This window comes from Hermetia illucens, chromosome 1, assembly GCF_905115235.1.
Source record: "Hermetia illucens chromosome 1, iHerIll2.2.curated.20191125, whole genome shotgun sequence".
NCBI lineage: Eukaryota > Metazoa > Arthropoda > Insecta > Diptera > Stratiomyidae > Hermetia > Hermetia illucens.
This window is the reverse complement of record NC_051849.1, coordinates 175,210,594-175,222,595: the sequence shown is the minus strand read 5'-3', so window position 1 is coordinate 175,222,595 and position 12,002 is coordinate 175,210,594. Positions and strand designations below refer to the sequence as shown.

At 42.8% G+C, this 12,002-nt stretch overlaps 1 protein-coding gene across 1 annotated transcript in view; it reads right to left on the bottom strand.

Moving 5' to 3' along the window:
- LOC119659515 (FERM, ARHGEF and pleckstrin domain-containing protein 2) overlaps window positions 1–12,002 on the bottom strand; it is a 449,110-nt gene that overhangs the window by 54,561 nt on the left and 382,547 nt on the right. Inside the window, exons 11-12 of the mRNA XM_038067657.1 lie at window positions 4,254–4,807; window positions 4,001–4,130 (exon numbers count right to left, since the gene is read on the bottom strand). Of these exons, the coding sequence (XP_037923585.1) occupies window positions 4,001–4,130; window positions 4,254–4,807 (684 nt within the window). The remainder of the gene's footprint in view (window positions 1–4,000; window positions 4,131–4,253; window positions 4,808–12,002) is intronic.

The following is a 12,002-nucleotide window of genomic DNA, read 5'->3' as shown; positions in this document are numbered from 1 at the left end:
TCCGTTTTGTCACGAGATAAATTATTCATCATTCGGTATTAGAGTTCGATCGCGTCACGCCGCCATCATTCGCAGCGGCCAATAGCACCTTAAATTCCTTCCTTTCATCGATCCGTTTCCACGATTCTGCAGTCAGTCCGAGGGTGTTACCTTTGTGAGGTGACGAACGATCTACGCAGGGCGCGAGAAAAGAGCATTTTTGATGGCGGTCCAATACCTACCGATATTCTCAGGCGGGTTACTCAGTGTATTTGCTGTCCGATAGTTATCCTACTGTCAAGTGAAAAATGGATCATATAAGTGGTCGATGTTGAACTTAGAGTCGAAAAGTGGTGGACCCACACGTAAGCATACATAAGGGACGATCAGGAGGTGATTCGTTTTGAGGTCGATGTCAGAACATCTCTTGTTACGAACACCTAGAAGACAGCTCATAAATCTACTGCTTCGGAGGCTCGTCCCAGCTGCGCTACGAGAAACTATATGATTCTGACTTTGTCGAATTCATGCTTTTCGTGCCCCTTCATACTTTCTGCATAGTATGGTGCGCTTACTTTTCCACTTAAATGTGGACATAGATCATCCTTGCCACCACCAGTACTGAGCCAAATTCAGGTGCTTCCGTCTCTGAGAGTTTGCAAGCGCCTTCGCCCGCGCTGCAGGAGTCACCGCGCGTCAGTACGTCTTTTGCCAGATTCCAGATTCCAAGTACCGTAGAGTAGGACCGCCGAAATCCAAACTGGTAATTTAGACAATTACTGCTTCCGACGATTAGTAGCAGTTTTCGGTAGATAGCTATGTAAATCATCTTTCCCACTACATTTAACAGGCAGAACGGGCGATGTGATGTTGAATGTCTAACTGGCTTATTAGGTTGGCTGCGCAACGTCAACTTCTGATATTTTTTCTGAGCAGGTAATTCTCCTTTGCTCAGATACGCCCCAAATTGGCAACTTTGTTAGGAATACCATTCAAACCTGGGAAGCCTTGCTGTTACCGATTCTATCATAAATTTTCCGCAATTTTTCCTCAGTAACTAGAGATACCACGCAGTCGTTGAACTGGAGTGCGTCTTATCGCTTGCTGTTTTGGTGACTAGAAAACAGGCTCGCGATCAGATGACTTGGGGTATTCTGTATTCTGTAACCTTTCCATTATCACCCTAAAAGTCCCACGCCAAGGGTGTATATCGGCAATTTGGCACAACTGTTTCAACCATTTCCTTTTGTTTTTCTGATGGCCTCTTTTAGTAGCTATATAGTTGCTAGTGTATCCTGTCGACCGTCGCTTCCGGGTTTTCTTCTAAGCCTCTGATAAAACCTTATTGCCTGGAAACATGCAGCATGCAAAGTTATATAATAATTTGGATGTTCCACCAGCAGTTGGGTTGCCTTTAAGGAGCAGTCGCCTTCTCGGCATTGCATCGTCGTATACTTCCATCACCTCCTGGGTGGAAAACCAGAGCGTTCAGAATCCTCTCATACTGGGCAAGTGTAGTACTAGGTGGAGTATAGCCACTGTATATGACGACATTTTTCATTTTCGCTCTGTTGAATTCCGCTTCTGGATGTCCCCTTATTTCTTGAGAGGCTCGTTCTCCGTAGGCCTGTAGCCCTTGGTCCGTTCGATCTTTCACCGAAATCCCACCACCGTAATTTCGATATCGCATACTAAGTATGGCCACATTTACATCTTCCGCGCAGATGGATTGCGGGAGTAGTTCCTACGTTGCCTGACGGTGGTTGAATTTGATTTGTATCAATGTCAGCTGCCGATTATGTAGAGGCCTCTCCCATACTCCGGGCACCTGCTTCTTGCCTGCGATGCAGCAATGGACTACACCATCACACCTTTGGCTCCGTACGCAATTCGGGTAAACCCCCCGAGTCCTGGCTGATCTGACCTTCCGCTCCGCATATCCAATATATCTTCGAACTTCCGTTTTCACTGAGACATGACCTCACGATGTAACCTTCAGTGCAATCTGCTCTGATCTCCTGGGGGTCACGAGTACAATGGGCCAACACGGCCTGAGTGCGCAGAAGCTGTAGTTCCTCCCCCATCACACACGCACACACCATCTGCTCCTAAGGTTGACACATAACCCTTCGGCCAACAGTTTAAGTGCTGTCTCCACTGGTAGGTTGATAATAGCACTTGTGTTGTTGACTCTTAAGATCTGATAAGGTCGAAGTCCTTTTACTAGGCCTCAAGGAACCCTTCTTTGTACTGCTTGTATCTAAATCCTTGTGATCTCCAGCTTATATACTTTCCGATGCCGTGTTTTGACATCACTTGCGTTACCTGGCTGAACTTTATTTCCCGATTCGAAAGCTATATCAGCGTTAGAAGCGTAATTATCTCCGCCCTCCGGAGGAATTATTTAAGTAGATTCCATTTTTATATTGTCTTCATTAAATAAATAAATTAAGATGGATAGGAGTTCTTCAAAACATTAATATCCCTATCTGCGTTTCAGAGTAAGTGGGGCTTTCTCATTTGCGTTGACCAGGGATAATCTGATTTTCGAAAAATAGCCAAAGATACAAATTTCTCTTGCACCAGCCAGGTTTGCACTCGCCATCTCCCTTTATGACAACTCAATGTTGGACCAATAAAGCACCATTTAAAGTAATATAAAAATTAATTCTTCTCATTAACTCAACTCGATTTTATAGATTTGTTTCTTTCTAATTTCACAGAATATGCTTCACCATGATGGGGATTACCAGATCTAGACTGTAAAAAGACGAATCTGAAATTAATATAATCGTTCTTTATGTTCTATCATATTTTTAATTGCACTCACATTCCGATTTGGTCCTTCATTCTTTCAGAATTATAAAGTATTCTCCTTTTTCTTGCTCGCTTTATTCTTAATGGTACTTTGCTTCAGTTCCGTCATTATAGCAATTAATGAAGTAGAAGTCATAAGCCGTCCCCAGATAGGTAATGGTAAAAACGCGCACCCATGAACTAACTTCAAGTGGAGAAATCAAGGGGCTGGGACAAACCAATTTCGCCGTCACATCGCTATGCAAGCTTAATTTCAAAAAATTGCTCCCTGGTTTTGTTGAAATCCATAGCAACGTTGATGACACAGGAAAACTCCTTACTAAAGGCCAAGGTCAGAGCTCTTTTCATGTCACAATCAATATGATTTCTATTGCCAAATAGATAAATAATAACAATAATGGACTTCATGGCTCCAAACTCTCCTTTCGAGTGATATGAGTTCTGCTAATGGGCATCTTTTCAGCAATCGATTTAAGACCGTGGCGGAATTGATGGTATTAGAGAACAATGATGACAGTCGAAAAGACCTGGGGAGGCAAATCATTTCAGACAGGATAAAAACTTTTCCATTTTTTCTTATACCCAATGATTTATAGTTGATACGACCTCGAGACTATAGAATGCTCTCATTACAGTGTGAAACACAAATCCCCCATGGAGAAAATGACCGTGTAAGGATTTTCGGGAAAATAGATCGCTCCAGCGAACAGCGAAATTTCAAAAAGTACCAAGTATCCTAGCATCGTTGGGTATTGGTAATAAATATATTTTATGGGTGCCAGTTTATGTTTGAATACGGTGTGGCGAAATGGGAGCAGATCCTTGGGAGGAGTTGCCATTTACTCCCAGGGATGCCTGCAAATTTACCAAATTATCCTGCCACTATCTACTTTTGCCGTATTCCATGGAAACTTAGTATTCATATTTCAAGTCATCTGGGGATACGAATGCTCTAGAATTTTAATGATCTCCTTCTCAAAACTCTCTTCAATAGTGTCATCAAAAATCCAAAGGACACCTAACGACTACTGACCATCCTATATACTTAAACTCCGGAGATGCCCAACACCGTTGTGGTGGGTACAATTTACCAAATCAAAAAACTAAATTCGACACCACTGCTTACCACCACTTCCTAGTTTTTTATCCACCAGAAAATTGGATAGCAATGGTTTCCATTCACTTGACATAAAATCGCACTAACCTGATCTGATGAGAATTGCTCTTCCAAGTCTAAGGCATCCGTGTCTATGGAACTTCGTTGCTGATGCTGAAGGAGTAAATGTTTACGGCGTGACGAGGGTGTCAAGAGGGGCGGTACTAGTTCATTTTCCCTGCGAGTAAAAGGGAAATAAAAGCGGAAAAAAGCGGGATTTAAAAGCGCCGGAATTTGAAAGTATGACAGAAAAGCAATAATCATAAATTTTAAGATTTTCTATTAAAATAGAATTTATTACCTAGGTTCAGCCTGAAGGACTGTTGCTTGTGATTCATTCCATATCCCGTCAGAATGGTCACGAGTCAAATCGTTGGTCAATGAATCAGTCGAAGGATATGCCGATTGAACTGCTGCCGACAGTTCCTCCTGACAGGGGGAAGGGGGAGTGGATTTGGGTAATCGGTTTTCTTGCTCGCCAGTGGGTTCTTCTAAACTTATCGAGCGCTTTCTAAATGCTTCTCGTTTGAGACGTAGAGTTCCCGTTCCGTTCTGGTTATCCGCGGGGAGTGCTAATAAGTTTTGCTTATCGAAGATTCCTTCATCTTTGATTGGAAGATTTTGATATTGATATTCTTGGGAAGTGGGAGGATTCGTTTGTGAAGTTAAATCTTCCTCTGATGCTGAAGCTGCAGGTACGAGACTGTCTCGTTGTCCTTGACGTTTTTCCAAGAGAATTTCACCCTCGGATAATGTTTTTTGGAGTTTCTTTCGTCGTGTACGAGGACTGGGCGTGGGCGATATATGTGGCTTGAAATCTATAAATATTTCTTGTTCTTCTTGGTCGTCGTCGTCCTGGAAATAGAACAAGTTGTATAGCGTAGGATTACAATCGATAGCTGTCATTTTGTTATTAGTGAGATTCGATTGGTTAGGAAATATTTTAAAATAATTATGAATGATCGTATCCTATAAGGCAGTGTTAGTCTTTTTGTGCCAAATGTAGAGGATATTCGACGTTAAACTTTCCGACCAAGTGAAATATTTGTATGCATTCCTCCCCCATGTTTAACGGACCATACACCCAGGCTGCCAAATATAATACGCGGTAGTTTAAAAAATTTATGAGTGCCAGCCTAGACACGTACCTGCCCCTGAAAGGGCATTATTCGGGAGTGTATCGATATTACTGTAACGCGGAATAAAAGGTAGAGAAGAAAATTTACCGTCACTGTTTGCTGTCATGTGTACTCCAGAGCATTCCGTATTCTCCATTTTTTCATGAAGCTGTATTGAAACCTCGTTTATCATGAAGCTTTACAGAATTCTGTCTGGGCTGTCTACAAATTGTAGCAATCATTTCAGAATAGTCCTCTTTGGAATGTATATTTATTATGGTTTACAAGCACTTAATTTTGAACATGTGAAAAGATCTATGGATTTATGGTATCAACTGTGTGAATATCAACAGTTGAATTTTTTTAATACAAATACATGTCTAGAGTGGTCTTGAAAGGACTAAGCATTCAAGAGAGAAAGGTTTAAGAAATTAATTTAAGCTAGCAATGGTAAGCGAGCTATGAACAAGAAAGTTGCGGTTCAAGAATACACACGAAGTGTGCAACCTGAAAGTTTCGAAACTAACTTATTATCGAAACGTCAAAAGTGGATTCGATAAGGACTTATACGGCTACAATTTTTGGCTATCGAGAATGGCCTAAGATTGGTTTCTAGAATGTTCCTTCCCCAACATCTGAGCGAAGTAAGCTGAACTCTGGAGAGTAGCTCCTCTTGTGGACTGCATTTTTAAGATCTGGAAAGCTAACGCGAATCTGGTGTCGACGTGATGCTGCCGACAATCGCGAGGAGGTCTCTTTTGCTCGATGAATCGATTTCTGGTGGGGTCATGACTACAACATTCCGACCCAGGCTATGGTGTATCACAGTTGCTCAGTACTTCGCACACACTGCCAAAGGATGTTTTTTATGTGCAACTACATCCAGTGGAAAAGAAGCTTCCTAAAGGTGACATAATGATTTTGGTGAGCGATCTGGATACCAATCTGGGCTCTAGTAATATCTTCCTTGGCTATCGTGCAGTAGCCGAAAAATGTTCGCATGGCACAAACCATAGAATCTTTGGGAATATTGATGACGATTGCGCCACCACCTGGTTGTAAATGAAGTTGTCGACGAAGAAGATTAAATGTCCCCTGATAGCTGCGGGTGAGTGTGGCTGTTATACGCTTTTTTACGTAATGTGAGCCTAGAATAATTGAATTGGACATTCGGGGGATTGTTTGGAGAAAACAGGAGCTGCCGTAAGTAACATCGATTTCGTTACCATATGCCGCATCACAAAAGAGCTTGGAAATAGTCGTAAGATTCTGCTGGGTGTGTGTTCTTAATGGTAGGTAGGGAACCATACAATTTCCAATGAAGTTTCACCACTTGTCGACCAGCACCTGAATTGTGCTCCACCAAACAAAAGCAAAATTGCCTTTGTAACTAACGCGCTTAAATGGGATAAAAGCGGCCGCCTTCATGCACCCCGTTCATTCCCTGCTGACTTTCGGCTCATTCGCTGCTAGTAAGCTGAGGTCTATACCAATGAGTGGAAGAAGAGGTTTATGGTTAAATTTCCGAAAAAGAGCACCTGTTTTTGGTTTCCTGCTAACGTCAAAATATTAGCTCGAAGACATCAACCTCGAAAGCCTGGTTGGCAGAGATCAGCCCGCTTTCGGTTTTGGCTCCTCCAATAGCAGTCACGTTAATACTCTTTAAATCATTCTGGAGTAATGCGGCAGTCTCAGGAGGTGTCTCAGGAAGTGTACTTGGAATGCTCTACTTTGTTGCCCTCCTTAATGTGTGGCACATCCAATGCCACTTTCGCCTTCCGATCACAGTACGTACAAGTACTAGGCATGTTTGCCGACCAAGTTCTTCGCTTGAAATAATATCAGGCCAGTGTACTACGATGATACGACGCAGACATCAGTGTCTGAAGTGTGGAGGAGGGCTTGAAGCTTTTAAGTAACTTTCCATGTGCTACTTCCACAGAAAGGACACTAGTACAGAATAGTCTCAGTTTGATGTTGGTGTTGAGATAACTGGATTTCCAAATTTTAAACGAAGCAGCGAAATCGCATCTAGCATACAATAAGATATACAAATTAATCGACGTTTTTGATTCTGTACCCATTAATGCAGATAGCTAGAGTGCGAAGACCCGAGACTGAGAAGCTTCATTTTACTGGTATTTATTTTCATTCCAACTCAACTTATCTCTTTTTCCAAATGCAGAGCCATTTGTCCCAGTTCCATAACCCGGTGATAGAGCAAACAGATGTCATTAGGGTAGTCGAGGTGTCTGAGGAAAAGAAAAGAAAGACGAAGAACTCCTCCACGACTTCTGAACAAGGCAGTTTGAAGAACGTCAACGTCACCTTTATTTAACTCATTAGATGCTATTGCGCCTCTGCGAAAGGGTCAAACATCGTTTTCAGGTGCTCGTTAAAAACCACGGAATGGGCAAATAAAAGCAGATAACGAGGTCCGATCCTATCATCGAGTAAATGCGGATTTACGACTCCCCCAATTCAAAAACAAAATTATTTTTGCTATGATTGGCTCAGGATTTCGTCCTCAACATGATTCACCTTTATGTTGATTTTGTTATTATCTATAAGGGAGCACACAACAATTGGCTACTACTTTCGATTATGCTGCTCTCAAGGCGCAGGTGAATTAGCACCTGGTCTGTTGCCTCTGCTATGGACAAGTCCATCACTAATTGCTTGTAATGATATTTGGCAACCGTGAAAAAGTTTGCTGAACCTGGGAGGCTGAGAATTTAAAAAGCAGTGGAGCTCAATGCTCAACGGATGTGGTGAGAATTGACCTTTCACCCCCAGGGAATGAAAATACAGCCATCACCTTGGGTAGGAATCAGTTAAATTAAATATGGACAGCTGTTCTGTACCGAATTAAAGACACTCTTAATATCTAGCGTCTCCATCATGCAGAACTTGTTAATGGCTATATCTTCCCCAAGAACAGACTCACACTATTCATGCTGTTGCTCTGATAGAGCACCGACTAAGTTGATAATCGTGGGCAACCTGTTGTATATCGTCATCTCCCATATTTTTCACATGTTGTCTGAATACGGTGGTATGAAAATAGCCATCTGCCTCTTTCACTACAGGGAAATACCCATTCCACCATGCACAATGGAAATGTGCTTATGAACCACTTCGGGCTGGTCTTCGCAACCGACAGGAGAGCTTTGTTCGGAAGGCTTTTTATATCCAATACGATGGTAGATCTCCAGCATCTAATTAATCCGTTGGTTGAGGCCTTTACTCCTAGTACTTCACATAATGAAATAGAATTATCTTCAAGAAGATCCCTGGTCACGCCAGTTGGGTTGATTTTTGTTCGCCTATCTTGTTTATTAAAATTGTTAAGGCAGCATTAGGCCGAAGGGGCAACTACCTTTAGCAATATTATTTGTTTTCTCATATGTTTTTCTTCAAATTAATTTAGCGTTCCTCTCTGTGACCACCTGATAAGTGGAGTTTCTGATTCATTCGCTTTCGCTTTTGGAGAAGAGAACGTTTTTGAAAAATCACTAGCTTCTTCGTACCACCTCCCACCCATAATTTAACTTTGTTCCCTACCACGTCAGCGTTCCATTCTCTTAGACACTTTACACTCTCTTTTTAGACATTTTAGCGAGAATAATGTTAAGCCCATCTTTTTCAGGCTTCAGTATGAAGGCTATCTCAATCTACTGGCAAGAAATGGGTACGTAACATAGAGCAAAGCATGCCAGAAGATATTTTCTTAGAAGTTTATTTAGGTAGTATGGATAGCATCGATGGATAGATACCATCCATATCAGGTATTTTGAAGTGCTCGATCTTGCTTCTTCACTGGGGATCAGTACCCTCGCAGTGTTCAAATTCCTTCTCTAGAGGTTTTGCAGAAACAGCAAATTTTCACCCTCCCAATTCTGCGACCTCTTTTCCCGAGTCGTGTAGATTTTTGTCGATGCAGCTCTGCAAATTGTGAAAGTTTCATCCGCTTTTCTAACAGAATCTTACTTGACCGCCTCATCCTTTTCAAAACTCTGCCCAGCCTGGCAGTCTCTTTTCCACCTGGTAGTTTCTCAGATTACTTTCTAATGGTGTCTCGTTTCGGACTTCTTACTAGCATCTCATTTCCACACCGATCATCGGTCCACTTCAGAGTTTTCATTCTAATAGTATTGACATATTTTACAATATATATAGTATATGGTTGCATTCACTTCTTGGTAGTGTATATTGCGTCAACCACACGAAGCACTATCGCTCGCGGTTATATGAAATACGCTACAGCTCCCCTACGATTTTCCGAGACGTTCACAATCCTCCTCTACTGTTCTGCGCCAAGTGCCCTTGGGGCGACCCATTCGTGAGCCATCTTGAGAGAGTATATTTGATTGCATGACGTAGATCACAATGCAATTGTCGCCCCTCCTTATTTCGGGACCGATCCATTGCCACATTCGTTTTCCGATCATAGTGCGTAAGAGTGGCAAGCCGGTGCGTTGACCAAATTCTTCGTTTGAGATAGTGTCTGGCCAGCGTACTCTGATGATATTACGCAGACAGGTATTGACAAAAGCCTGAAGCTTTCGGCTAACAGCGGAGCTCCCTTTCCATGTGCTACTTACATGTAGCAACAGAGAAAGAACACTATCACAGAACAGTTTCAACATGATCTTAGTGTTGAAATAACTGCATTTCCAGATTTTAAACTGGGCAGCGATAGGGGATCTAGTGAAGTTACTGCGTCGGCCAATATCCAGTTCGGTGCCACCGACCACAGAAACCACTCTTACGAGATATACAAGTTCATCGGACAAGGTTGAATGAATATGTCACCAATAAAAAGAAGAAATAATAACGGTGACAGGATGCAGTTCTGGAGGACTAGGCTTTGTACCTCAAAATCTTCCGAGATTTTATTTCAGTGTAGGATGTGACGTTTTGCGCTATCAGATGTCGCTTTGATAATAGCTATTGACTTCACAATAGTGAAGCGTAAGCACTAAAGGTTTGCTCCTTGTTCAAAATTTCTGTACGCGTGGAAGCAGCACATCTTCAACGATAAGTAACTCTACCGGGAGACGTCAAGCCCAGCGGTTTCAATCCGTTTGATGGCCGAAATGATTTCTCATTTGTGTGGAGAAAAAGTCTGTATCTGCATGTTACGGTGATTAACCATTTCATCCACAAGAGGAGGAACTTTACCGGATGTGATACAGTTAAGAACCGTAGTAAAATGTTCTTTCCACCTCTCCAGTTGTTCATCCTCGAGAAGTCGATCGTTATCATTCTTTACAGAACCATTGAAACATTTTCGACCACATGCAAGCTCTTTGCTGATGCGGTATACATTCCTAAAATCATTGCGATCTGCGGGTTTTTCGCTTTCTTGAGCAACGCAATAGTAAATTCTCTCTTTTCTGAACTTCTCGGTATTTCGAACGGTATCGGAGTTCGAGCGTGTCACGCGGCGATCGCACGTATAGGTCAGTAGAGCCTTCAACCTCACCCGTTCCTCGACCTGCTTGCACGATTCCGGAGTCAGCCACATCTTATGCTGCACCTTCGGGACGTACCTGACGACCAGTGTATCACCCGAAAAAGGGCACTTTTTATGGCGGACAAGTGCTCATCAATATTCTCAGGCCGGTTACTCAGCCGTTTGATCAGGAAGATAGCTCTCTCACTGCCGAGCAACAACTGGGTCATACAAGCGGTCAATGTTGAACTGAAGGGGTTGCCGCTCTCCAACCCTGCGGAAACTGGCGGATGCAACAACCCAAGCGAACGTACACGACCATCAGATGGTGATACCTTTCGAGGCCAACAGACAACTCCTAAGTCTACTGCTGATCGCGACATGGTAGACCTGACCTGATTGTTCGCCCGCCAGCTAAAACCCAGCGGAATTTACAGCAGACTCTGTGCTTGAACAGTGTGCCACCAATCATGAGACGGTGGAAGTTGGAGAAATCGATAAACCTCCCACCATTACCATTGTGGTCGTCAAGGCCATGTTTCCCGTCAGATTCCACCTTGGCATTCAGATCACCCATCACGACCACAATTGAACAATTGAATTGAGAAGACCGCCTCCCCGCAAACTGCCTTATATTGCTTGCAGAAAGCTTCCTCCTCCACAATATCGATAGTCTCCATTAGTGTGTAGCGTTTTGCAATTGTGGCGCTCCTTAACCTGGAAAGCAATCTTGCAGTTAGAAGTCTGTCAGAAACTTGCTCCCAGGCCAAGAGATGGATTGGCGTCTCCTACCACTTGGTTTTACAGAGTAAAAAAGCAATTGCTGCAAGAATGAAAGCAGTACTCTCCGGAATACCACCATCTTACTTCGCTAAGGCCTAGAATGTTCAACTTGTATCGCTGGAATTCCCGCTCCAGTTGAGGATAGTGAACAGCCCACAAATTGTCATCCCCTTTAGTCGCCCTTTACAACAAGCAGGGAAGACTCTGAGTATATTCTTAAGCCTGAACTCACAGGGCAACATATTTTACAAGTACGACTCAAAAGTCGCCTGGTTGACGTTTCGATCTTTTTGCACTTTTCGGTTACCGCGTTCTCCTTGGGCAATAGGATATATCAGTTCAAATTATTCTAAAGGTTTGTAATTCGTCTAGTACTCGCCAGCCGTACTGCAAGCACTATCCTAGAAGCGCACCTCACGTTCACTAAATAGCTTCACTCATCTAGGATTGCATTTGGTAATCCTCAAAAGAACTTTGACCTAAAATATCGATCGGCGCACAGGTTGTACACGTGTTAATCATAAGGAACAAGTGGCAGTGGTTAAGTGACAAACTAAAAAAAGGGCAACAACTCCATTGCTAACTACATTTTGTAGTGGAATCCACTATCTTAAGATGACCCACGGATGGGAACAGCAGAGGAGGAGCGTTTCGGTTAGTCCTCGACGGGCTATGTTCATACAGGGGTAAC